The 27022-nt window shown below is 41.2% G+C and overlaps 1 protein-coding gene across 2 annotated transcripts; it reads left to right on the top strand.

The window, feature by feature from the left end:
- Positions 1 to 269: 269 nt before the first annotated feature.
- On the top strand, positions 270 to 21705 carry slc26a11 (solute carrier family 26 member 11). 2 transcript variants are annotated; one of them, XM_017683225.2, is made up of 16 exons: positions 270 to 410; positions 2535 to 2953; positions 7113 to 7305; positions 9655 to 9740; positions 10081 to 10160; positions 10283 to 10425; positions 11199 to 11377; positions 12417 to 12489; positions 14130 to 14180; positions 15233 to 15293; positions 15634 to 15689; positions 15852 to 15992; positions 17774 to 17901; positions 19173 to 19272; positions 19347 to 19480; positions 21136 to 21243. In XM_017683225.2, the coding sequence occupies exons 2-16, from the start codon at positions 2723 to 2725 to the stop codon at positions 21241 to 21243; spliced, it is 1764 nt and encodes a 587-aa protein (XP_017538714.1). In that variant the 5' UTR covers positions 270 to 410; positions 2535 to 2722. The 2 variants fall into 2 exon arrangements, with proteins under 2 accessions (XP_017538714.1, XP_017538715.1); XM_017683226.2 differs by lacking the exon at positions 270 to 410 and having other exon boundaries at positions 2723 to 2953; positions 21136 to 21705.
- Positions 21706 to 27022: the final 5317 nt, after the last annotated feature.

The raw sequence follows: 27022 nt of genomic DNA, 5'->3' as shown, positions 1-27022 counted from the left end.
AAACACTTCGTCGTGAAAGCGCCAGATGGCGTTATATTAAAGAAATAATGCGCTACTTCGGTGTGAAACGTTCGTTTTACACCCTACCTAGTTCACTACATAGGGAGTCAGTGGCTATTTGGGACACAACGCTTCCGTGTGGCTGCATCACACGACTGCGGTCATGTGAAGGATCGCCGCTAAGGCTGGACCAATGGCGTTCGCGCAGGCTTATTTGCATAACCAATGGCGTGGCGGAACCCGCGGCTGCCTCATTTGCATGATGCATAACGAAAGGACGTCGGCTGAGTTTGAGCTGCTCGGCGAAGGAAACCGCAGCCGGACGCGGCCGTGATTCTGTTTTGTAATGTAATTCCAGGCGTTTGGCGATGAAACGCCGCCTGTGAACAGATTTCATTGAGCGCATCAAGGTTTGAGACCCTCTTTTGCCTCCTGTTTGCTGACTGTTTACTGGCTTGAGTGCAGTAAGACGCGCGTGTCTCTGTTATTGCTGTTATTGGCCTCTAATACCCGCGCAGCACCGGTTAATAAGTCATATGATGTTGGCATAGCAACAACAAAGACGTTTCTTCACGCTGTGAAGCTATAATGATTTTTTTTGTTCCAAGGGTTCTTTAGTAAAGGCAAGGATGTCTAGAATGGTGTGGAACAGTTTGGTTCTTTGCCTGGTGTAGTGGTTCTTCAGATTGGTGGAGAAGGTAGTGTTTTGGAAAGTGGCTCTGTTTAGGAACAAAAAGGGTTCCTTTACTGTCAGCAGAACCCCTTTTGGTGCTACACAGAACTGTTTTTGAAAAGGTTCTATGTAGAACGTGAGCATCAGCGCAGCATAGGTTAATAAGTCATATGATGTTGGCATATCAACAATAAAGACCTTTCTTCATGCTGTGAAGCCATAATGATGGTTCTCCAAGGGTTCTTTAGTAAAGGCAAGGAGTTCTATGTAGAACCATTTGGTTCTTTGCCTGGTGTAGTGGTTCTTCAGATTGGTGTAGAAGGTATTGTTTTGTAAATTGTCTCTGGTTAGCAACAAAAAGGGTTCCTTTATTATTAGCAGAACCAATTTTGGTGCCACACAGAACCATTTTCAGAAAGGTTCTATGCAGAATGCTATGAACTATGCAGTTCATGACGTATTGATCTATTATTCTCCTAAAGGGTTCCACTATTGTAACAAGAGGAGAACCCCTTTTTGTTGCTACACAGAACCACTTGCTAAAGGGTTCTATGTAAAACGTGTTGGTCTATTATTTAGTTTCTCCATTTGTCAGGATAGAACCATGAACACTCAAAGAACCACCTGCATACTTAAAGCATCCTTTGCTATAACCTCTAAAGATGGTTATATCAAGGGTTCTTTAGTAAAGGCAAGAAGCCATGGGTTCTATATAGAACCATTTGGTTCTTTGTATGGTGAAATGGTTCTTCAAGTTGATAGTAATATGTTTTGAAAATGGTTCTGTGTAGAACCAAAAGAAGTTATTGTACTGTTACTATAGCGAAAGCAGAACCCTTTTTTGGTGGGGTATAGAACCATTTTCAAAGACACATTCTCCATCAATCTGAAGAACCATTTCACCATGCAAAGAATGCTTTAAGCATGCAAATGGTTCTTTGAGCGTTCGTGGTTCTAACCTGATGAATAAGGTAATAGATTAATAATAGATTAATTCACCATCACATTTTGTATAGAACCCTTTAGCAAGTGGTTCTGTGTAGCACCAAAAATGGGTTCTTCTATTGTCACAATAGTGGAACCCTTTAGCTGAATAATAGATCATCGACACGTTCTACATAGAGCATACCTTTTTGGAAATGGTTCTGTGTAGCACCAAAAAGGGTTCTGCTATTGTTACAATGTCAAGCGAGTAGCAATAAAAGAACCCCTTTTAAACAGAACCAAAAACAAAACCTTCTCCACCGATCTGAAGAACCGTTACACCAAGCAAAGAACCAAATGGTTTTCCATAGAACTCATGGTTCCTTGCCTTTACTAAAGAACCCTCAGAGAACCGTCTTTATAGCTTTACAGCATGATAAAGGTGTTTATTGTTGTTACGCCAACGTCATATGACTGATACCAAAGCATCATGGATGAGCATCATATTTGATTTAGGAACCATCATGAAGCAGTTTTGTATGGTGTGTGTTCTAGATATGCCCAGTGACCGGAAGATGAGGGTGGACTTTGGAACAAGAGTCTCGTTCTTTGGATTTCACAACAACTCGAGGGTTTAAGAGAGCTGAGCATGTGAAGAGTGTTCAGCTGAGTGAGGACGCAGAAGAGCTTCTGTTCGAGTTCACTCTCTCTCTCTCTCTCTCTCTCTCTGTCTCTCTCTCTGTCTGTGTCTCTCTCTCTCTCTCTCTCTCTCTGTGTCTCTCTCTCTCTCTCTCTGTGTCTCTCTCTCTCTCTCTCTCTGTGTCTCTCTCTCTCTCTCTCTCTCTCTCTCTCTCTCTCTCTCTCTCTCTCTGTCTCTCTCTGTCTCTCTCTCTGTCTCTCTGTCTCTCTCTCTCTCTCTCTCTCTCTCTGTGTCCAGCTCCGCCCACTAAAACAGCAGTATATGGAAATCGGCACATCCTGGAACATCAATGCCGGATTGTCACCTCTGTGTTCCTTCCGACAAGGCCATCCTCAACGCTCCTCTCCCTCCACACCCAGCTGTTCCAGCTGTTAACCAAAGCTGAAGACCTCAGGAAAGTCTGCTGTCTAGGTGAGGTCCACAAGATGATGGAGCCTTTGTTTTCTGACCCCATGGACGGTCAGCGTTCTCTGAATGACAGGCTGGCGGCCGCCTGCTCCTTCACTGCCCTGCGCACCTGCTTCCCCATCCTCACCTGGCTGCCCAGGTACAACCTCACCTGGCTCAGGATGGACGTGCTTGCCGGACTGACCGTGGGCCTGACCGCCGTCCCTCAGGGTTTGGCCTACGCAGAGGTGGCTGGCTTACCTGTTCAGGTAATGAATGACCAACACTTCGAATGGTAGCTAGCCAGTAAATCTTCACTGTTTCTTTGCTTTACAGGAGAAGGCAAAAACAGTCTGAGCCTTCAATGGAAATCAATGTAATGAGATCTTATTCCTGGCCAGTTTGGAGCACTTCTTTTGCTCTGTCCGTCATGGAATTTGGTCAGGTTAGAAAGGACAGCAGGCTTGGTTAAATTATATAAAAAAATAAAAATTGATAAAAATGTTCCAACAGCAACCACATTTGCTCGACAGTGTGTGTTACAGCGAATATGGACTAAAATCTAAACAGAAATGAGTTTGCGCTTGTCAGTATGTTGTGTACTGTACAGAATTTCAGACTCTTAAAGCCATAAAAGCAGAAACGATGCTAATTGGTAGGGTGTAAGTGGAGGTGGGCAACATAGCGATATTTATCAATATCATGGTGTGATGAATTGATGATAAATTACAGGACAGCACTATACTGTGGATATTGTCAGTACGTCCAGAACACGGAACAACTGTGTGTTTAATTGCAGAGAGAACCATTTATACACAGGGCATTTCAGAAAAGCCCGAAACAGTGACGAACAACACTGCCCTGTTCAAACAGATGGAGTGGTAGTAGATCAACAGTGGAGGAGCACAAGACCAGCAGGTTATAGCCTCTGCTCATGTTAAGTATTAAAAGCAGCCCAAAAACACCAAGACCTGCACGGAATTCGGCCAAACAGAAGCAGAAAGGAGAGACGCTGCCGACGCCGTCTGTAGCCTCAGATGAAAAAAGTCACAAAAAACAGCGCAAACGTGTGAAAAATGATGAAATCACGGTTGGATTTTGTGGCGTAAACTGTAACCGTTTCATCTTTATTTACTGCGAACTCAACTATTTTACTATTAACTGAACTATTAAAAAATGTATTGTCAGGTCGGCTTTGTCATAAGTGGCTTTCAGCAATTAAAAAAAAAAGTATTAAAAATATATTTATTCATTTTCTTTATTATCAGGGCTGGCCAATCAGATTTTACTGGCTACAGGTTTTGCCTTCCAACGATTATTCAAACAAGACACTTGTGCTAAAGCGGTTATTGTGCTGCATTACGTTTCACAGTAATGCTTCTGTTTTGTCTCGTGTCATAAATCCAGGCGCCCCTTTTACTTTCAGCGTTCCTGCTTAAAAACCCAAACTCATCGAATTTATTTTTATTTAGTATTTTTACATATTTTCAGTAGGTTTGAGTAGGTCTGATCTCATTTATTTTAAGCGTATGTATTTTTGTAATATTTTTATTTCAGTGTGTATGTATTTATACACACTATTATTTTGTTCATTTTTAAACAACATATTTATTTATTTTTAAATTCAGTTTTTTTGTTTCTGAGTTACGTTTAAAGTTCAAGGAAATGGACGGTTAAAAAGGCAAGTTTAGCTAATGCATGAAAGTTTCCAAAGTCAAATCTAATGATCTAAATATTCACCAAAATAATTGAGATTATGATTTTTTTTTTATTTTTTTTTTTTTATTTTGACCAGGAGATCTTCATTTTAATTTCACTGCATCGTCAAAGATTCGTCCTGTTTAGCATTTAATTGCACTGCACTAAATCCAGTGGGAAATGCAAAAATGATGATCAACAGTTCTGGACACTATTTTTAAATGTGCTGCTTCTTTTTCTGCGACAACTTATTAAACCTCAGAAAATCAACATCAGATATTTCTCATTGTGTGTTGCAAAGTTACATGAGCGTCGTAGCTTCAGTGTAAAACTGAAGGAGGAACTTCAGTCACGGAGCACTTCTTGGCTGATTGACGGCGTTTGGGGTAAAGGAGGGGAAATATTTGAATATTTATTTTCACCATACTTTCTCTTTAACCGTGTCTCTGAAAGCTGTATTCTTCTGTTCCACCTTAAAACCCGACACCTTATTGTTTCCGAATGTGTTGCTGCACAGGAAGGTTGTTTTTTTGAGCGTATAGCTTCCTGTGCTTTTATCAGTCCAGCTCAACTTTGACTCAGCTCCCCACTTCCTGTCCCATTTATTGTAACCGTCACTGTGTGGTACTCAAACTCTCGGCACTCCACCTTAAATGGTGCATCAGCCAGCCTCTTGTTCGACTTTCCCCGCTCCACCTTAAATGGTGCATCAGCCAGCCTCTTGCTTGACTTTCCCCGCTCCACCTTAAATGGTGCATCAGCCAGCCTCTTGCTCGACTTTCCCCGCTCCACCTTAAATGGTGCATCAGCCAGCCTCTTGTTCGACTTTCCCCGCTCCACCTTAAATGGTGCATCAGCCAGCCTCTTGCTCGACTTTCCCCGCCCCACCTTAAATGGTGCATCAGCCAGCCTCTTGCTCGACTTTCCCCGCCCCACCTTAAATGGTGCATCAGCAAGCCCCCATAAAACCAGAGGAGAAACAATCACAGCAACAGGTTCTCTGAGCTTCACCAACCACACGACCACATCTACACAAACACCACACAGACATGAGCGTGGATCACTGCGTTCCCTCCGTTATATAATCCTGTCTCACTCTCTGAGAGCAATATTCCTGAAATAGTGGAATTCTGGACAGTATCTTTCCTAAACTGCCGCTCTGTAATGGAACTGAATGCAGTCCAGCAGCGATGTTGACCTCCCCCATATGGTGGCGCCGTTGACGTGCCTGGCTGGACCCACCGAGGCATCTAGTCATGCCTATCCATGGGTTTTGGTAAGCATGATGCTCATTTAGCCACACGCTTTCATTATCGTTAAGCGTTTTGAATGAAGAGCGTGAAATTAGTCGCGTTTAACTGGATTTAGTTCCGAATATGGAATCTGTTCACAACTTTTGATAGAATTTTTTTTAATGTAACACTAATGGTTCTTTTTTTCTTCTGTTCCAACTCATCAGATGTCTGAATGAAAGACATATCGTGGCATATTGTGTGTTTGTGAATCGTTCTTGAAGTATCGCAATATTTGATTTTTGCTGTATCGTCCGCCTCTGGCTTGAACTTGTGTTGTATTTGTCCACTTTCAGTAAAGTGAAGCGTACTGTATTAAAGCCTCCTCCAGTGTTAAGAGTGAGGTTTCACTGGTTCTAACGTCAAGTGCTAGAACCCTTCACTCTGTAACATCACTACACTACAGTACAGTGATGCTGATTTCTGCTGCCGTTCTATTGGATATGCAGTGTTAAGTCAGTGCCAGGCTAATGGTGGTGCACATTAACAGTGGTGCACATTAACAGTGGTGAACATTAACAGTGGTGAACATTGACTTTCCCACATTGGGTGAAACTCTGATGTTGCTCTAGTTTAAACTCTGACATCTGAAGCCTGTAATGAGCTTTATTGTGTTTTAGTGTTTCAGTAAATCCTTCAGTAAATACTTCAACTTGAAGCCTCACCCTCCTCACTGAAGGAGGCTTTAGTCCAGGACGCTTCACTTTACTTAGAGTGGACTAATGCAGCTTATGATCTCCTATAATTTGTTATGAACAGTGCTTATAATGCATTATGTTAACAATTCATAATGTACAACAAGTATGGCTGTAATGTGTAATGCATTCTTATAAATATTTATATTATATAAATATGAATGTATTATAACATGTTATGAATGTGTTTTATGGATGCTTACAAATGTGACATTCATAGAAAGTGTTACCTCTATTATTCCTTACTTTGGAACAGCAGATATCTTCTCTGATGCTCATCAGGCTGGCATAAGGACCTGCAAAATTAAGTAAAACTTCAGAATGCAGTAGATATTTTTATGATCTGGCTGATAAACACTTTGGCATCTGGTCATTATTGTTCTAAGTACCTTGTTCATTTAGTTTATGCCCAAAAGTTTGTAGAAACCAGCATTTTTCCTGAAAAGAAGGGTGTTAATAGCAAGGTTGTCCCCCTTTACATCGGTAACAGCCTCTACTCTTCTGGGAAGGCTTTACACTAGGTGTTGAACATTGCTGTAAGGATCTGATTGAACATTATTGGGGTTAGGTACTGATGTAAGATGGTCAGTTCTGGTCATCTCTCTAGAGAATGCAGTTCCATTGCTCCACAGCCCGATGCTGGGGGGGCTTTATATGCTTCTAACCCACACATGGCACTGGTAGAAATGGTGTCTGGATATTTTTGGACATAATGTTCTTATGTTCCGTCTCTGTCTCTGCAGTACGGCCTGTACTCGGCCTTCATGGGTGGCTTTGTGTACTGCGTCTTCGGCACGTCGAAGGACGTCACTCTGGGCCCGACGGCCATCATGTCGCTGCTGTGCTCCTATTACATCGAAAGAGACCCCGTGTATGCTGTGCTGTTGACGCTGCTATGTGGAATCATCCAGACCGCCATGGCCTTCCTCAGACTGGGTAAGACCTGGTCAGCTACATAAAAGGGAATTCCAAAGTTTTTCACAACTTCTCACCAGTTCACTGGTTGAGATGTAAACAGAGAGATTCAGACGGGTTTGGTGTGAAATGGTTCAGGCGTCTTTACAGTGGTGGTGATGGGAACCAGTCGTCGCCATGACTACAACACAGATATAGACACTTTATTTACCATCCAGATCCACCAGAGAACCTACACGTGTCTATATGGAATGTTAACATTTTTTTGACGTTTTTCAGTTTTTGACATAAAGGACAATAGTTATTTTCAAATTACATTCTATGTACATTTCCTGCCGAATGGACCAAAAGAAACAACCTAAAAGTACTTGGTAAAGACGTCTGGTTCCATTGACTTACATTAAAAGTAGAGTAGGTTTTTTCCTTCTCCTGTAAAGTTACCATTTTGGAGATACGAGGTTTTCTTGCAACATCAGCGATATTGAGATCCATGTATTAGGCATTTATGACCAGTATTTGATACACAACATAAAAGTGCATATATTTTGAAATATACGCCTGACTCTTTCTGATGTTTGTGAGGGAGCTTTTAGAGGGGGACGTCTGGTTCCTATCACCACCACTGTGAACAGTTCTGGCTCGGTAAGTTTCACCCATACAACAAATGTAGTCGATCAGCAAAGGCGCGCTTGGTGTGTGAAGTTTGCTGCTTTAGTTCTGCACTGAAGCGACGAGGCTAATGTATCTAACAAGTACTGAAGCTGAATTAGCGTTGCGTAAACGGCAAGTATGAGTGAAATCCAGGCTTCAAGGTGGCGGCTGCTGCTGTTTTTAGCTATGAAGTGTTGCTTTTGTCCATTTGTCCGTTTTCTCAGATTCCTACATGCAGATAGAGGAAGAGGGAGCGCTGGCTAAAGAAGAAGTGAGGTTTTTTTAAATCTCCACTTGCTTTGATTATTTCCTGTTCAGAATTGCTGAATATCCACACGCTAACATATGATCCAGCGCCAAAGCCCCGCACAGCACATGACCACTGGTCAGCAGTAAATGTGTGAAAGCCATACAGAGTCAAATATAGCATTTTAGGCCAGAAACCAGCTGAAAGTGTAAAGCGTAGACTGACGCAGCACTTTTCACTTCCATTCCAATATTTACACTGTTCAGAACTTTCATATTAATTATTACATTATATACAATATTTCAGTACTAAAATAACTACAAAAACTAGATGCCAATCAGTTATTTTGGCAAGAACAAGAATTATTATTATTATTATTATTATTATTGTTATATTATTAATTATATTTATTCCATGATAAATTACTAATAATCATTTATAATTTTCAGTTTGACAGTGTTTGACAATATATAACATAAAATTATAGTAAATTATAAAATTATACTAAAAATGTAACTATAAGTTAATAATGATGTATGAATAATAAACAGCGATTTTCTGGATGTTGGTGTGTTTGTTGACCCATCTCCAAGCCTCTCCTCGAGGAAGCCCAGTATTATATGTAGTTATAAAGCAGCTCCTGGTTTGACCAATCAGTGCTCAGTAAATTGAGCTCATGATGTAATTGATCATATTAACGAGTCTCTGTGGTGGCTGTGAAGGTGTCCAGGAAAAATATGGACCCAAGAAATTCTTGTTACTTTTTATTGTTTTTGTTTATTTGAACTATGAATACGGTTTTATTCTAAATTTGCTTAGATGCCTAAAACTTTTGCATAGTACTGTGTGTGTGTGTGTGTGTGTGTGTGTGTGTGTGTGTAATGTATGTGTGTATATGTGTATGTGTGTGGTTTAAGTTGAGCTTACCTAAAATAGAAATAGTTGCGTCCTTGATGGTTGAGTTTTATTTTTGTATCTTTACTAAATGTCCTCCTCCCACCAATCTGGTCATCACTAAACCCACCCACCCTCTCACATGATGCTTCAAGACTGGGGGGCTGAGTTCTTCCTCTTCTCAGACTCCCACCACACGCTGTGGCATCACTGCCATTAAAACTCATGATCTCCTGACGATCAGGCAGTCAGACAGTTGCGCCACTCTGTGTCCAAGATACAAGGAAAACATCCCATAATGAAAATGAAACCGTCCCGGGACCACTGAGTAGCAATAGATCCGGCAGTTTGATTGGGTGACGGGAGGTCCTAAAGCAAAGAAAAGAAAAGTGCTTCATATATGCGCCTCTTTGTGGTGCATGCAATTACACATCTTCACCAGAGAGGTCTCCAAAACCCCGAATCTTACATACTGCAGCTTGAAGTTTGCCTTGTTTTAAGTTGACCTGGCCTGTTCTGAACTGGAGACCAGCTCTGTCTCTTTGTAAGCTTCTTGATGGAACTGCTGATGTTTACAGGGTTCCTGCTGGACTTTATTTCCTACCCCGTCATAAAGGGCTTTACCTGTGCAGCGGCTGTTACCATCGGCTTCGGACAGGTCAAGGTGAGCAGTCCTGATGCCTTTGATCTCAACAATGAAGTAATAAAATGGACTGATCTACATTTCTGTTCAAGTTTATGACACATTTCAATTTCAAAGTTCAAAAAGGTGAAATTTGATGCGAATAAATGTGATTGTGATTAACTACATGAAAAAGGTGATTTCTTGCAATTAATTATTTCAATCATTTGACAAGTAATAAAATAAAGCATAGAAAGCAAAAGTGACAGTAATATATCGACTTCTGAGCGTTAATTGTAGGGTTTTGTTTATTTGTCGTTGTTGCTGGTGTAAAGTGTTTGGTGCACTATAGCTAAAGGACTGTCTCTGCATGCTTGTGTAGAATATTTTAGGTCTGAAGGGCGTCCCGCGGCAGTTCGTACTGCAGGTCTACTACACTTTTCATAGAATACCTGAGGCCAGGTGAGCTCGTGGAACCGTGTTCAGACTCTTCTCTAAACAACTCATATCTTTCAATGCATAAATACTAGATGATTCATTTGTGTTGTTTGTATGCTTTACTTTGTTGTCCTCCTCTCCCTCAGGGTTGGAGATGTTATCTTGGGTGTGTCATGTCTGTTTTTCCTGATGATGGTGACGATGATGAAGAGCACCCTGAGGTCCTTGGAGGACAGCCCGTCTAGTCTGGTGCAGGCCGCCAGGGGCATCGTATGGAACTTTGCCACCAGTGAGTGCCCATTTTTCCTTGTGCGAGAGCTTAAAAATAGCATTCACACACTTTTTGCCCGTAAGACCGAAAGTGCAGTCAGTCAGATATGATTTTTGAGCTTGCGTGTTTTAGCCACACCCATTGCTAACTGTAAGCGCTATTATGGTGAGACAGAAGCGTTTAGGAGCAATAGTAGCTCCGCAAAAGTAGACCACACAAACAGACTGAGTGCTGAGGCATGTAACATCCTGTGTTGCATTGCTCACTAAAGGGGTCCAAACTGTCTCTGGAAGCAACATCAGCACAAGAACTGTGTGCTGGGAGCTTTAAGAAATGGGTTTCATTGGCAGAGAAGCTGCACACAAGCCTAAGATCACCATGTGCAATGCCAAGCATCAGCTGGAGGGGTGTAAGGCTCAATCCCATTTCTTCTTTCTACCCCTACCCCTTGTTTTTGATTGTCACCCTAACCCTTTGGAACTGAGTTATTAGGGGTAGTACCACCAAGGGGTGAAATGGGATTGGGCCGAAAGCACACCGCCCCTGGACTCTGGAGCAGTAGAAATTATCTGACAGTCTGATGGACGATTTTGGCGGATGCCAGGAGAGCGCTACCTACCAGAATGCATAGTGCCAACAGTGAAGTTTGGTGGAGGAGGGATAATGGGCTGGGTTGTTTTTCAGGGTTTGGGCCACTTAGTTCCAGTAAAGGGTGATCTTAATGCTACAGTTTGAATATACTGATATTGCACTGATAATATTTCTGTAATATGTCCTTTCTTCTTCCACAGTTCGTAATGCTCTGGTCGTCATAGCAGCGACGTGTGTTGCATACTCCACTGAGGTCATAGACTACCATATCTTTACCTTGACCGGCAAAACCGCTAAGGGACTCCCTCCTTTCTCACCTCCATCATTCTCAGAAACGACAGCCAATGGCACGCATGTGTCCTTCAACGAAATCCTGCTGGTCAGTTCACAGACAACACATCAGTGTCACACGTTCACTGACCACTTTATTAGAAACCCCTCTCTTGTATATCTGCCTTGCTGGTTCATTTACAGACTGCAGCTGCATCTGTTGATGCACAGTTCTGTTGGTCCTCCTCCAGCTCTTCATGAGTGGTTTCTGACCAGAGAGCCGCTCGTCTGGTTTTTTTTGGGTCTTAACCTAGCAGTGTGTAAAAGTGTGCCGCTGCTGTGCTGAGAATGGACCACCACCCAAACAATAGCAGTGCTGTAGTCAGAAACTGCCCAATGATGAATGAGCTAGAGGGAGGCTTCAGTCTATAATTATAGAGCTATATAATGGAAGTACAAGGTGGGTGTTTCTAATAAAGTGGCCAGTGAGTGGAAGTACAAGGTGGGTGTTTCTAATAAAGTGGCCAGTGAGTGGAAGCACAAGGTGGGTGTTTCTAATAAAGTGGCCAGTGAGTGGAAGCACAAGGTGGGAGTTTCTAATAAAGTGGCCAGTGAGTGGAAGTACAAGGTAGGTCTTTCTAATAAAGTGGCCAGTGAGTGGAAGTACAAGGTAGGGATTTCTAATAAAGTGGCCAGTGAGTGGAAGTACAAGGTAGGTCTTTCTAATAAAGTGGCCAGTTAACAAGAGAACCAGGTAGGTGTTTCTAATAAAGTGGCCAGTTGGTGGAAGTACAAGGTAGGTCTTTCTAATAAAGTGGCCAGTTAACAAGAGAACCAGGTAGGGATTTCTAATAAAGTGGCCAGTGAGTGGAAGTACAAGGTAGGTCTTTCTAATAAAGTGGCCAGTTAACAAGAGAACCAGGTAGGTGTTTCTAATAAAGTGGCCAGTTGGTGGCAACACAATTTGGGTGTTTCTAGTAAGGTGTTCTTGGTTCACTCTTTCACCTACATCCCTACAAATACCCAAGTATTTTTTTTACATACAACAATGTTTAATTTAATCAGACCATATTTTATCGCACACAACCAGAACGGTTGCAGACTGTTGGATCATGTGACTCTACTGACCATGCTGTTTTTCTTACCAGGACTTGGGAGGCGGCCTAGCTGTTATACCGCTAATGGGAGTGCTGGAAAGCATCGCTATTGCTAAAGCATTTGGTAAACATGATCACTCTCATCCCATGACACTGAAGACCTTAATTCAGCTTGGATTAAACCATGTTATTAACTCCAGGGCAATAGTTCATGTACTGCAACAGTATCGTTATATATCATATGCGAGAGGAGATGAATCCAATGTAAATTCTTCACTCAAATACTTCATCCAGATGTGAAGCCCACAGCAGTCAGTTACATCATTACTGAACTATTCTCACTACATGATTTGAGCAATATCAGACTTCCAAACCCATCTTAGGCTACCTTCACATTACCAGGCTGAAGTGGCACAAAGATCTGATATTTTCAGGGCAAATCTGATCTGAGCCAGCTTTCATATGAGGTCCTAGATCGGATACGTATCCGATTCCTGGCTATGTGACTTTAATATGACGCTCAGATCAGAATTTGTGTCCTTTTTTCTGCTGTGCGTGATCATAATTCAGCGTTACTCTGGCAGCAGCGCCAAACAGACGTTAAAGCCTGTAAATGGTGGAAAAGCAGCTCATCTCACCTTTTTCTCCTCCGTCTGGCTCTAATAATGAAGCTGAGAGCTGATCAGAGTTAATAATCTTCTCAGTGAAGCTCGTTCTGCTCGTTAGTTTGTGCTGATGATGCAGTGATTCAGTCACGTGACGTTACTGAGTAGGAGGAGCTCATGAGGGTCATTCCAGGACGGTTTGTCCCATTAATGACAGATTTGAATCACCTAAACGAGTCTGAACCATCGTGGCCGAGAGATCGGATTTAAGCAATGAGGCTTGTAACGTGAACGTAGCTTTAGAGCAGTCGTGTGAGCTGCAATGCAGATTGAGGTTTAGAGTTTAAGGTAGTCATAGTCTATCGGGTATTTTGCACAACATATAGTTGAGCCAAGTGGTTTTACTGTTTGACTCCTGGACAGTGTGGGTGTTCTCAGTTCTCAGTTCTCCGTCTTCAGCCTTATTTTATAATGAGCTGATTAAATTAAAATCACTTATTGGGTTTAGACGGCAGCCATACATGCATTCGTGAGCTCCTTCTTGTGTGGGTTTCTAGTGCTAGTTCAGTGGTAATAGCGCCCCATTATGAGGAATCTGAATTATTATGGAGAAAATAATCTGTACATTTTCCCAAAATGAACTTGGTTCTACAACATGGGCACATCTCTCTTTCACTTTATCTATAGCAGCTCTGAGAGCTTCTGAATGAGGGTATCAGGTGGATCTGATTAGAGCTGCAGTAAAACCCTTATTAGTCCCACAACTTCACCCATCCTTGCAATGAAACGTCACATACACGCTAGTGAAGACACACACTAGGGGGCAGTGAGCACACTTGCCCAGAGCGGTGGGCAGCCCTATCCGCAGCGCCCGGGGAGTAGTTGGGGGTTAGGTGTCTTGCTCAAGGACACCTCAGTCATGCATGGTCAGCTCTGGGGATCGAACTGGTGACCTTCTGGTCACAAGGCTGGTTCCCTAACCTTCAGCCCACGACTGCCCCCAGGTACAAACATGGCTGTTCTGGGTTAAGGAACATATTACTGTCCAATATTTCTTTGAAAAAATATAGTTACTGTTGCTTTTGGCTTGTAGAGAAGTTTTTCAGACCTTGTCTTCAGTCTGTTGTCTATATGTTCTCTCTGTCTCTCTGTTTTTCAGGCAGTCAGAATAATTACCGCATTAATGCCAACCAGGAGTTCTTCGCAATCGGTGTGTATTGTTCATGTTTTAATTAGGGATACATGAATTTGATATTTCTCCACAGTAGCTGGATGATTTTATTAGCGTTTTCTAAAGCCTGATGCTCAAACTAGGTGGGCTAAATGAACATATAGGACATACTATCGCATTCCCAGGACTTTGTGTGAGCCAAAATCACAATAGAAAACATTATTTGCTTTTTAATTGGCCCAAAACGGTGCACGCCCCTGCCTCCCGCCCAAAATCGACCAAAATCAAAGTGAACCGATGAACGAATGAATCCCTAGTTTGTGTCTATGAGCTTTAGTGTCGCCAGTGTCGGGAACCCACCCAATCTGGCAGATCTTAGTTGGATCGGGCAGGGAAGAACTCCACTGTCATTATTTTTGGTTTTCAAAAAAAGTAAACAAGCTGTAATCTAATGACCTGCTTTAGTTATTAATGCAGCTGAACTCCGAACAGGCCAAACTTCCGAACAGTTGCCAACACTTTGATTGACATAAGCTCTCTTGTGGAGAGGAGGCTGTTGCCCCGCCCATCTGTATCATTCAGGACCAACATTAGTGGTTAACTTACCCAGTTTATTATTGATGTAATGGATGTGCTTTTGGGCCTGACATAATGTCATCATCCAGCTCAGTCTGAAATCGGATAGGCCTGTAATCAGTTCAGCTGAGTGTTGTAATATTATTACTGTTCATTTGTATTTTTGCTTGCATGGCGTCATAGGCCCTGCCATATTCAGCGCATTGAAAATGATGTTAAAACGATTTTGTCAAGCACTGCAAGTTGTGGAAATACGCATACAAATGCAAAGACCAACTGCGCCATCTAGTGGCAGCCTAAATACTTCTCTGCAAATCTTTGCAGGCAGGTCACCCCTGGAAGCTTATTACTGATGTTATGTTGGTTAACTGCTGTTTCATTTTGTATTGCGGTTAAAAAGACCTTGTTTTTTGTGCTTTTTGTCTGTTTTCTGTGCATTTTGGCTGGTTTTAAACACTTTTAGCTGTGAACTATAGAAGCAATCTGGCAACCCTGCCTGTTGTGTGTCTTTGCAGGACTCACCAACATCTTGGGCTCTTTTGTCTCAGCGTATCCCGTCACTGGCAGCTTCGGGAGGTGTGTGTCGTGCATTAAAGCGAGTGAATCATACGTACGCGGTTTCCTGGCTAACTCCAAATCAGCCGAGACGTTTAAGACCTGACGTTTGCTGCCTTTGTTTTGCACTGGAGCCACGAGGCTCGTCAGTAGACTGAGTGATGTGGTTTCTGACACTAATACATACAGTCATCTGTAATAATGGATAGCAGAATCCAGGACTTTAGCCTTTTTTGTGGATAGAACATGACATGCGAAGCAGAAAACCCACATAACGCTAATTGGAAGAGTAAAGCATTCCACTGCTAACATTAGCATTGTAGCTCCAGTGTAAACAGATGTTCTGTCTGTTTCCCTTAAGAACTGCTGTAAACTCTCAGACGGGAGTGTGCACCCCTGCAGGAGGAATATTCACAGGTGAACACATTAACACATTAACGCTAGTAATATTAAAAACGTCGAATCAGTTAGGTGGAATGATCCATATGAATAATATAGATAATGTAAAAATTCTCCATGTTGTTATTGTTATTGAGCTCTAAGGCATAATGCATTTAAATGACCCTTTCTTTCTCTCAGGTTTGGTGGTGCTGTTATCTCTGGCGTTCCTCATGCCGCTCTTCTCCTACATCCCCAAAGCGTCTCTGGCTGCCGTTATCATCTGTGCCGTTGCTCCAACGTTCGACTTTAGAGTTGTGCGGCAAATCTGGAGAGTCAGGAGTGAGTCAGCAAACCATCATCCTCTTTATACTCTTATTACTCTTACTCTTTTTACCAGTTCACTATCACCCATTCATTCATGTTATATACTTCTTTCATTTTGTGCTATTTTTTAGTTTTAGGCATCTAAGTAAATTTTTAAACAATTGACCTCAGCAGTGAGTTTATCACAATATACATTAGAATAAAGTCGTATTCATAATTCAAATAAACATAAAAACAATAAAAAGTAACAAGAATTTCTTGGGTTCATATTTTTCCTGGACACCTTCACAGCCGCCACAGAGACTCGTTAATATCATCAATGACATCATGAGCTCAATTTACTGAGCACTGATTGGTCAAACCAGGAGCTGCTCTTTAACTACATATAATACTGGACTTCCTCGAGGAGAGGATTGGAGATGGGTAAACACACACACAAACATCCAGAAAATCAATATTTATTATATATGTATATATATGTGTGTGTGTGTATGTATGTATGTATGTATATATATATATATATATATATATATATATATATATATGTGTGTGTGTGTGTGTGTGTGTGTGTGTGTGTGTGTGTGTGTGTGTGTGTGTGTGTATATATATATATATATATATATATATATATATATATATATATATATATATATATATATATATATATATATATAGTTTATATCAACACTTTTCTCAGCAAATAAACACACAAATAAATAGATTTTGAAAAGACTTTCACACAGTACTGTACAAGGCTAATGTAGCTAACAAACAATTTAAGCTTATAGCCCACTAATTAGCATGGTGCTAATTCGTACGTAAATCACCACACACTCGTCTCAAAACAGTCTTGATCATGTGGTTTCTGACACTATGACTCTTTGTTATCTTTAAACATGGACTAAAGTACATTAGCGTAGCTAAAAGCAGTGTTAGCAGCCAACAAGAAAGCTAAATTTTTGTCTGTACTTTTATTTGTTTTGGTCTAAATATGTCTTGGCTGATCAACTACATTTGACTTAATGCGAAGTAAATGTAAAACTGTATTATTGCATTGTGCTACATTGACGGCGGCATAATTTTATGGGTTTTTAATTAAATATAATAAAATTCAACCAAACTAACAGTAACACTGATGTGGTGGTGGTTAATGTGTGTTGGGCTGGCACGAGTGGATTTTTAAACCCTACGTCCACTCACCCTCCACTCTATTAGACACTCCTACCTTGTCAGTCCACCTTGTAGATGTAAAGTCAGAGACGACTGCTCATCTGCTGCTGCAGTTTGTGTTGGTCATCCTGTAGTCCTTCGGTGCCCACAGGACGCTGTTGGCTGGATATTTTGGTTGGTGGGCTATTCTCAGTCCAGCAGCGACACTGAGGTGTTTAAAAACCTGTCTGATTCACTCGCACCAGCGCAACACACACCAACACACCACCACCACATCAGTGTCAATGCAGTGCCGAGACTGACCCACCACCCAAATAATACCTGCTCTGTGGGGGTCCTGACCACTGACTGACAGTGTAACAAAGAATGCAGAGAAATTGGAAATTGCCTGATATCTTTATCAATATAATCAATATAATCAAATACAAAAATTTCATTTGAAATATGATTAAAATGTATGTGTATATATGTTTTTTTCATTTTCTAATTTAATTACAATATTACTATTCAACACCGAACTGAGACGAGAAAAAGCCTGGGATTTTAATTGGTTAATTAACCTGTCTGGTCTCTTTCTTTCTTCTTTCCGCTGTCTTTTTCTGTGTCTTCTTATTCCTCTGTCTCAGAGCTGGACGTGCTGCCCTTCTTGGTGACCTTCCTGGTCAGTTTCTGGGAGGTGCAGTATGGAATTGTGGCAGGTGTAGCTGTTTCAGGGCTGATGCTGCTTTATGTGGTTTCCAGGCCTAAGCTAAAGGTGAGCTGTGGAGAACAGTCCGAAAATGGAAATTCCACCATATTTCATAATTAGCATTGAAGATGAAGCAAAAACACACTTGATTTTAAAGGAATTTCAGGCATAACTGGGATTGGATGGTTGAGAGGATGGGCTTTACTGTTTTACTCTCAGTACCATTATTTTGCGTATGTCTGTTAATTCAGAAGTTGTTCATGTGGGTCTGATTCTTCACTCTCAATTACAGAACTTACACATTACTATCATTTAGATACTGAATAATTCATAGTAGTTACTGAATAATTTGCAGTAGAGTCCAGTACCATATTAAATTACCTACTTAGAACTAAGTAGTCATTACTGTAAATTTACCTGATTTTAAATGAAGTGCGTTAATTCTAAGTCATAATTCTATTCGGTCAAAACAGAGTAAAGTTGGCATATGTGGACTTTGGTAACAGATGCTGACTATTTCGCCTCCGTTTTGTTAGCCTACATGTCTCCATCCATATTGGAGAAGCCGTTGTGATTGTGTTTGTGTGGCTGAGGGTGTTTTCACATCAAACGACCTCGGTTCTTTTTGTGTTCAGCGTAAGTGAACTATAAAGAGGACTGCGTTTTCTTTCTGGTCCTTTTTAGCACTCATGAGATCTCAGACCACCTCTTGTTCAGAGAACTCCATTAGAAGTCAGACCCCTTTCACACCACTCGGTGTGTGCAGCACTCGCAAAGTGGGCAGCGTTCTCTGATAAAGCTGACCTTTCAGATGGTGAGAGGAACTACAGACATGCCTGCTGCTCTCCTGTTTGTCGCGCTGTAACGACTGAAGTGTCTGCCGCGGTGGGCTCTGTTTTCGGCTGTGCTCCTCCCTGAGCTCCACCCAGCGAAAAGTTCGGTTTGTTTTTGGGGCTGTTTAGAGGGTCTGAGTTTGTTTGCCCTGTTCACATAATGGTGCATTCGTACAGTGCATTCCTGGCAGGAATCTGCCAAGGCAGAATGTTTAAAGTGACCTCACAGCATGAGCAACACTCGTCTATGCGAGCAGACCCTCCCTTACTGGCAGCACTACCAGCTGGTCTCGGATGAGGTTGAGTATGAGTAAATGAGCGTGGGATCGGGCCGATATTGATAGCAGCATCTTTATCGATGCATCCGTAATAACAACAAGTCTTAAGGTAAAAACAAATAATAAAGTTTAAGCGCTTCAGTGATCAGCTATGCAGATGTACTCCCCTGTATCTCTGAAGCAGCTGTACTGAATTAAGTGTTTAAAGTGTGAACTCAACACACAGATGTCTGACCATGGGGTCGCTGTGGTGGAGCTGGCGAGCGGCCTGCATTTTCCTGCCATAGAGCACCTCAGCGGAGTCCTGCGCTCACACGCACTACATGGTGAGAGACTCCCACATATCCATATATCCAATCCAACACAAGCTACCTTCTTATTCCGTCTCTCTGTCTATCAGTATCTCCTCCTCGCAGTGCGGTGCTGGATTGTCACCACGTCAGCAGTATTGACTATACTGTAGTGAATGAACTGAAGGACCTGCTGAAGCAGTTTAAGCTGCATGACGTCTCCCTGGTGTTCACTGGACTGAAGGTAGGCCTGCAGGAAGGGCTGGGTAACTTTTAGATGTCTTGTGGCTTGTTTGTTTAGTTATTTGTTTGGCCCCAGTCTTCTCTTGCACTAAGATGTTTTCCTCAAACTCATGGCCTCGCCGTAATTTCAGCTCTGAAAATAGCCAGCACTAGTTCACTCTGATAACTGTCCCAACGTGACAGTGGGACAGTGTGTCGTGAGTGAACGCATAGACTTCTCCCTCCATGTCGCCACTCAGTGTACCATATATGCCATAGATACATTTCACACAGGAGTGGAAATGTTTAATAAACTGTACAACATATTATTTACACTGGTTTAACTTTAATTGTTAAAGATTCATATTTAATAACGAATAGTGTTTGTTGTGGCTATTATATTTTCTTGTCGGGAAGCTGGACCATATACACGCCCAATCGCGACAACGCAAACTTGTTGACTGCTAGTGTGAACGTAGGGTAAGGATTGGACTCTGGCTCAAACCGATGCCATGTAACCGACACCTTTGTAAGAGTAGAGTAGTGCTGCTCTGGCTGTTGACCAATCAGACCAGAGTGGGTGAGCTGATCATTCAGAGCACAGTGTGCTGATCGGGAGGCGGGGCTTAAAGACACAGGAGCTCTAACCGAGGGTGAATAGATACGAGCATTATGAGGAAAATGTTTTTGGTACGTTGAAGCTGTAAATCTATTCTAGACCCCATGAAAATGAGCTTTGCGTTTCTAGGTCTCTCGTTCAGCTAGAACGAAGTCTGGTCTTGTATTATTGGAAATGTGTAGCTAAGGTTGTCAGTGAAGACGGTGACCTCTAGTGGAAGAATTGGGCCCAATCCCATTTCAGCCCTCGCCCCTACCACTTAGCCCTACCCCTCTGTTTTACAACGTTCACATTTAGGGGTAGGGTAGGGTGTCCTGATTCTTGTTGAGGTAGAGGGGTCGGGTGAAGTGTTAGGGCTACATGGCCCTCCAAATGAAGGTATTTCAGAGACTCCAAACAGAGAGTTATGAGAAATAAAGAGAAACCAGCAAGATGGCTGAGCAAGAGACCAAAGAAATTAAAATGTGAGAACTTTCTCCATTAAAAAATGACGATTATCATTTTTTATCTTAGTAGGATATATTTTCAGTGTATTATGGTCCTTAAAAAATCGCTAGTAGTATTTTGATGTTTCGCTACCAAGCTTAATTTCCCGTTCCACCTTAAATGGTGCAGTTACATTCAGGCGCCTCAGGCATCAGAACTGCTGCACAATTTAAGGTGGAACGGGAAAATTTGAACAAGAATCTGGAGAATATCTGACTTCAGTTTCATATCACCTGAAGAATTAGGGTGGGTGATAATAAATAATTGCCCCCCTCTTTGAAGGCGTATGATCCCTAAATGTAACTAAAGCCCAGCAGTGAGGAGCTGAACTTTCCCCTCCTCTGCTGTCCCTGCAGACGGGCAGGGTCGCCTACAGAGCGGCGCTAGTAGCTGATAATGAAGTGATGCTCTTTTTATTTGAGGGTCTCATTTCAGAGGGAAGATCTCAACCACTGCCCTGTAACTCAGTTTCAGGGGGCAAGGAGATACTTGGAAACAAGGGATAGAGGTAAAAATAAGAAATGGGATCAGGCCTCAGTCAAGTTTATACCGGTTGTCTCTGTCTTTCTCAGCCCTCTGTGTTGGAGGTGTTGTTAGCAGCCGAGCTGCCAGGCTTCATACACAAAGACAGCATGGAGGCCGGCCTACAGACGCTGTCCAACAGCCCACACAGTGACTGACACTCAAGAACAACTCGCATGTGGCTTTGAGCCTCTGGATCATCGCTGAATACCTCAAGCAGCTAAACCAATGACTTTAATATTCCATAACACAAATATTAGACCAAAGCCTTTTCAGAAAGGAGCGAATCTAACCTGCTGTCCAGCTGCTGCTGAATCTTGTGGACACTGACACTCTACAGCTTATTAACTCTTCCTGACGTTGGACTCTGTGGGACCAAGTGATTTTTGCAGACATTACATGTGGTGGGTAGTACTGTTCGTTCCTTTCTAAGATACACTAAATAATATTTCAGTTGTGTTTGAAAGATGACTGGTGTCACTTGACTGACCACATGGCTAAGGGCTCACTGGAATGACCAATCAAATGGCAAACACCAAATGCTGTCGAGTCCTATTTGTTTTCCTTAACTTATATTCTGTGTGTGTGTGTGTGTGTGTGTATATATGTATATAGGTATATATGTGTATATATATATATATATATATATATATATATATATATATATATATATATATATATATATATACATACATACATACATACTACACAATACACACACACCTTAAAGAGGAACTCAGGAGGTCTGCATAATTAAGTGGTTAAGATGTAAACAGAGTCGTTCAGAGCGGTTTGGTGTGAAACGCTCAGTTCTAGAGAAACTTACCGAGTCAGAACTGTTCACAGTGGTGGTGATGGGAACCAGACGTCCACCTCTAAAAGCTCCTCACAGAAAGTTCCTACATGGAATAGTTATGAATGGTTGTGAGACACCATTTTTTGTATGAAACTTATGGCCGTTGCAAGGCAAAATATTCACTGGTGTGTATGTGGTGTTCCACTTCACGGATGGGTTAAATGCGGAGGTGGAATTTCCCCGTTTGTGGGATTAAAAAAGTATCACAACTTAAATAGTTCCCCCAAAAGCTTGTGTTTTTAGATTTTCCGCTACTTTCCCATCATCAACATTCCATATAAAGCCCAGAAGACTCGGGTGGGTTCTCTGGTGGTTCTGGATGGTAAATAAAATGGCTATATTTGTGTTGTATTCATGGTGACGCCTGGTTCCCATCACCACCACTGTGAGGAAGTCTCTACAATAAACCATTCCACCACTCTGAATGGCTCTGGTTGCATGTCAGACCACTGAATTGTGCAGAAAGTTGGAAAAATTAACGGAATTCCTCTTTAAAGATCTTAGGATCATTTTTTTCTTTCACATTTCTGTCATATAATGCTTTGCACTTATGTGAGCGCGTCTAACTCCTCAACACTAACACTAATATATATAATATAATAACTTGGTTCTACTGTAGAACTACTGTAAAGTGGAATCGTAGCAGCAACAGTTACTAAAAAATATAAGAACCCATGTGCCTTGTACATGAAACACCATCAAAACAAGAACCTTAATGTACATAAAGGAGATGTTTATGAATGATTACTGATTCTATGCTTTGCTGCACTCTTTAAAAAGCTGGTTCTTCAATGTCTAGTAAAGGTATTGGCTCTGTTAGAACCATGTGTTCTGTATAGAACCATTTCGAGCTAAAATGGTTCCTCTGCATGGTGAAATGGTTCTTCAGATTGAGAAGAATGTGTTGTGTATGATTCTTTATAGAACTTTTTGGAAGTTGTTCTATGTAGTACCAAAAAGGGTTCTGCTATTGTTATGATATAACAATAGAAGAATGCTTTTCTGTGCTGTATAGAACCACTTTCTCCATCAATCTGAAGAACCTTTTAAGCATGCAATTGTTCTATAAAGGACTTGTATAGTGACTGACATTGACATTGTATATTTTTAAATAAAAACATTGAAATGGTTCTATATAGAACACATGGTTCTCAACAGAACCATCCCCTTTACTAAAAAAACCCTTGAAGAACCACCTTCTTTAAGTGTAGTGACTGACATTGTATATTTTGTTAGTATAAAATTATGAAATGGTTCTATACAGAACACATGGTTCTCAACAGAACCATCGCCTTTACTAAAAAAAAAACCCTTGAAGAACCATCTTCTTTAAGTGTAGTGACTGACATTGTATATTTTGTTAGTATAACATTATGAAATGGTTCTATATAGAACATATGGTTCTCAGCAGAACCATCCCCTTTACTAAAGAACCCTTGAAGAACCATCTTCTTTAAGTGTAGTGACTGACATTGTATATTTTGTTAGTATAAAATTATGAAATGGTTCTATACAGAACACATGGTTCTCAACAGAACTATCCCCTTTACTAAAGAACCCTTGAAGAACCATAAGTGTAGTGACATTATTATTATTTTTGTATAAAATTAAACACTTTTAAAGTGTAAAACTTATTTTCTATGTATTTCTTGGGTGCAACTGAGTTTAGATTTTTTTAGGAACATGATTGTGAAACTACAGTGTGATGGACACTTTTAAGGCCTCCTGTGATCTTCTGTCATAAACTGGATTAACATGCTTTCTCTTTACAATAAAATCAGAAACACAGTTTTTATAACAATAATAAACCGAACTGCACCTTTTAGTGTGTTGAATGTGCTTAAACTGAATAAATCACTGCTGGCAAACGAAAATGATCTTGTGGGTCGTGATCTTGTAATGGGCATCTGGGGACAGCAGTGGGCTAAGTGTAGACTTGGGCCCAGTTGTCTAGGGGGTAGGTAGTCACAATTGTTGAGATAGAGGAGAAGGGCGAAGTGTTGGGGCTACATGACCCTCCACACAAAGGGTTTTCAGAGACTCCAAACAGAGTCATGAGGAAAGACAAAAACTGGTGTGACGGCTGAGAGACCAAACAAACCCACAAATAAGAGAATTTAACCGTTATCAGTTCCGTTTATTTTGGCCCTTTTCCTCATAAAAAAGCCTCACAAACCTCTAGTGTGCTGATGTCTCAGTAGCTGGCTAGCTAAATTTACCGTTCCACCTTAAGTGGTGCAGCAGTTCTGATGCCTGAGGCGCCCAGAATATAGATCTATGTACCCAGATGCTGCGATGTCTGCTGTTCTCTATCTGGGGTGATACTTCTGCGTGTCCGCCATGTTGGAGAGGTCAAGATCGGCGTGTGAACAGATTCACTTGTATTGAGAGGCGAAGAGTCTCAGGATTAAATCAGCCACAACTTCCTTATTACTTTATCGATTTTCACCTAATCTGTTTAGTTCTAATCCTCAGACTCAGATTAATCTGGGCTGCACTGCTGCTCTCGTTAGCTTCTATATCTTTAATAACTGATGGTGATAATTATCCGTCCAGACCAGCAGGACAGTATTCAGTCTGCACCTGACGTTAAACACCAACTCACACACATCAGCAAATCCATCAGTGAGTGAATCACTTCTAATCTCAATACACAGAACAATAAAATCAACCCCCAGAACACAGTAAGAAGGGCGGAGCTGAAGATGGGCTTCCTATTCACCAGATTCCTGTGTGAGTTTTCCCGTTCCACCTTAAATGATGCAGCTGTCACTTTCTGGTGCCTGAAGCTGCACCACTTAAGGTGGACCTGGACAATTTGAACAAGAAGCTGGCAAATAAGAATCTAATTTTAGGTTTGTGTAAAAAGGTTCAAACACTAATCTATTATGAATATCTACACGGGTTAAGGAACGCTGTAACTACAACTACGCTACAAAGCTTTAACCATCACTGTAAATAAATACCTACTACATCAAGTTAAGACCCCGGAAGAGACCATTAAATGAAATAAGCTTCATATAAAACCAGAGGAGAAACAATCACATCAACAGGAATTCTGGACAGTATCTTTCTGAAACTGACGCTCTGTAACTGAATGCAGTCCAGCAGCGATGTTGACCTCCCCAATATGGCAGCACCATTGACGTGCCTGGCTGGACCACCGCGGCGTGGACGTCTGTATCTACACACCAGAATGCAACCGCTGCTTCGTTTGAGGTGGAACAGGAAAATTTGAACAAGAAACTGGTGAATAGACTTTAGTTTCACATAACTGAAGAATTAGGGGTGGGCAATAATAAATATTTGCCGCCCCAGCTAATACAGCTAATAGCTAATAATACTTTGCTGAGGTATGCTATTATGTAATTAACTGCTGAGGAGGGTGATTGTTCTCGGTGTTGTTCCGCCTCCAACACATTCCTACTTACTTGTTCCGATTTTAATCGCTGGACACAGTGTTGCTGGTGACATGCCTCACTCCAGATAAACCTGTCAGTCTGATCAAGAAGCAAAAGCAAAAATCGAGATGGACATTTTTGTTGTGGAGAGAGAAACGCAAACGTTAAGCAAACGGTGAGTTTAAACCTTTTTTTTTGTGATTAGTGACTGTGAGTTTGCACAGCATCAGAATCTCCCTTCTTTGGTTTGAAGAAATAATAATGGGTCACTCTGTAGAAACATCCACTTTTCTATCTCTCCATAGGTGTCACAGGTGTTACCGAGCGTCATCGGTGTTACCCATAATAAAGGAAACACCAGAGATGTTTTTAATGAACAATGCATTTTACTAAACGGCAGCTACAAGTCAAACTGAAGTTTGAAGTCAAACCCTTCACATATGAGAGAACTCGACCTGGGCTATAGCAAACTAGGATACTCTGGATCAATTCTGCGTTCTGGTTTTCTCAGGGATCCACAGTGCAAACTGGAGAAACTAAAGTGAGTGCACTGGCCATGCACTAGCCATAAATATTGCATGGTGATTGCACTGACTTTACTCTGCTGAGTGCAGTCATCGTTACTACCTACTGCTAAATGTGTAATTTAATCCATGCTATTGTTATTGTTCAGTGTCATTAGAACTACATTACATTTTACCTAAAAAAATTTTTTTTTAAGATGAATAAATAATAAAAACCCTGCAATTTAAGGCATAAAATTACTGCATCACAATGATCATGATTACAACCAATTTAAGGATTTGTTTCTCTTTTTCTCCACAGACTGTTTAATTGCAGCCTTGAGTACAATGGCTGTGCTGCTCTGGTTTCAGCTCTAAAATCAAACCCCTCACATCCGAGAGACCTGAGAGAACCCAACTTTCATATGGAGGCTGTACTTAAGCCATGCTATCTCTCACTGTGAGTTATTTGCATGCTTCTAAATTGCACTACAGACGCCAAGAGATGTAAATACAAATATATATGTTTAAATATGTGTTAATGTTAGTCAAGGCACTTGTTACTATAACTAGTTTTAAAAAGCAGTTAAACACATCTTCATTTAGTTTAACTTCATGCTAGCTGTTCTTTTAAGATTCACAATAAGCCAAATATTAACCTGTTTTATTTATTACTTGTTCTTATCATTATATATATATATATATATATATATATATATATATATATATATATATATATATATATATATATATAATATAGCAAACTGACAGCATAAATTCCCATAGCTGTAATTCACAGGCTGCCCACTAGAGGTCCCTAGAGTCACAATCTGAACCTCTGTGAAGATTTGAACATCATTGAATCACTGAGATGAACCATAGCTGTGTTTTAATTGCAGCCAAATCAGTTTGCTGTACGCTACATAAGCGCACAATGGCTCTACATGGTGAATGATCAATAAATAGCATCGTAAATCTGTTTACAGCTCCTTTTTAATGTTGTTTCGATAGGAGACCACGACCTGCACAGCAGTTCAAGTGCCCTGTTAGCAATGACTGAGAGGTACTGATGATGCCCTCCATAATTTTTTGATCTTTGTAGATGTTTTACTATTTTTTTTAATGCTTAACAAATTTGCTCTTACCCCAAAACCTACCACGGAATCCAGCCTGACCT

This window comes from Pygocentrus nattereri, chromosome 25 (assembly GCF_015220715.1).
Source record: "Pygocentrus nattereri isolate fPygNat1 chromosome 25, fPygNat1.pri, whole genome shotgun sequence".
Taxonomy (NCBI): domain Eukaryota; kingdom Metazoa; phylum Chordata; class Actinopteri; order Characiformes; family Serrasalmidae; genus Pygocentrus; species Pygocentrus nattereri.
This window is presented reverse-complemented; position numbering and strand designations above follow the sequence as displayed.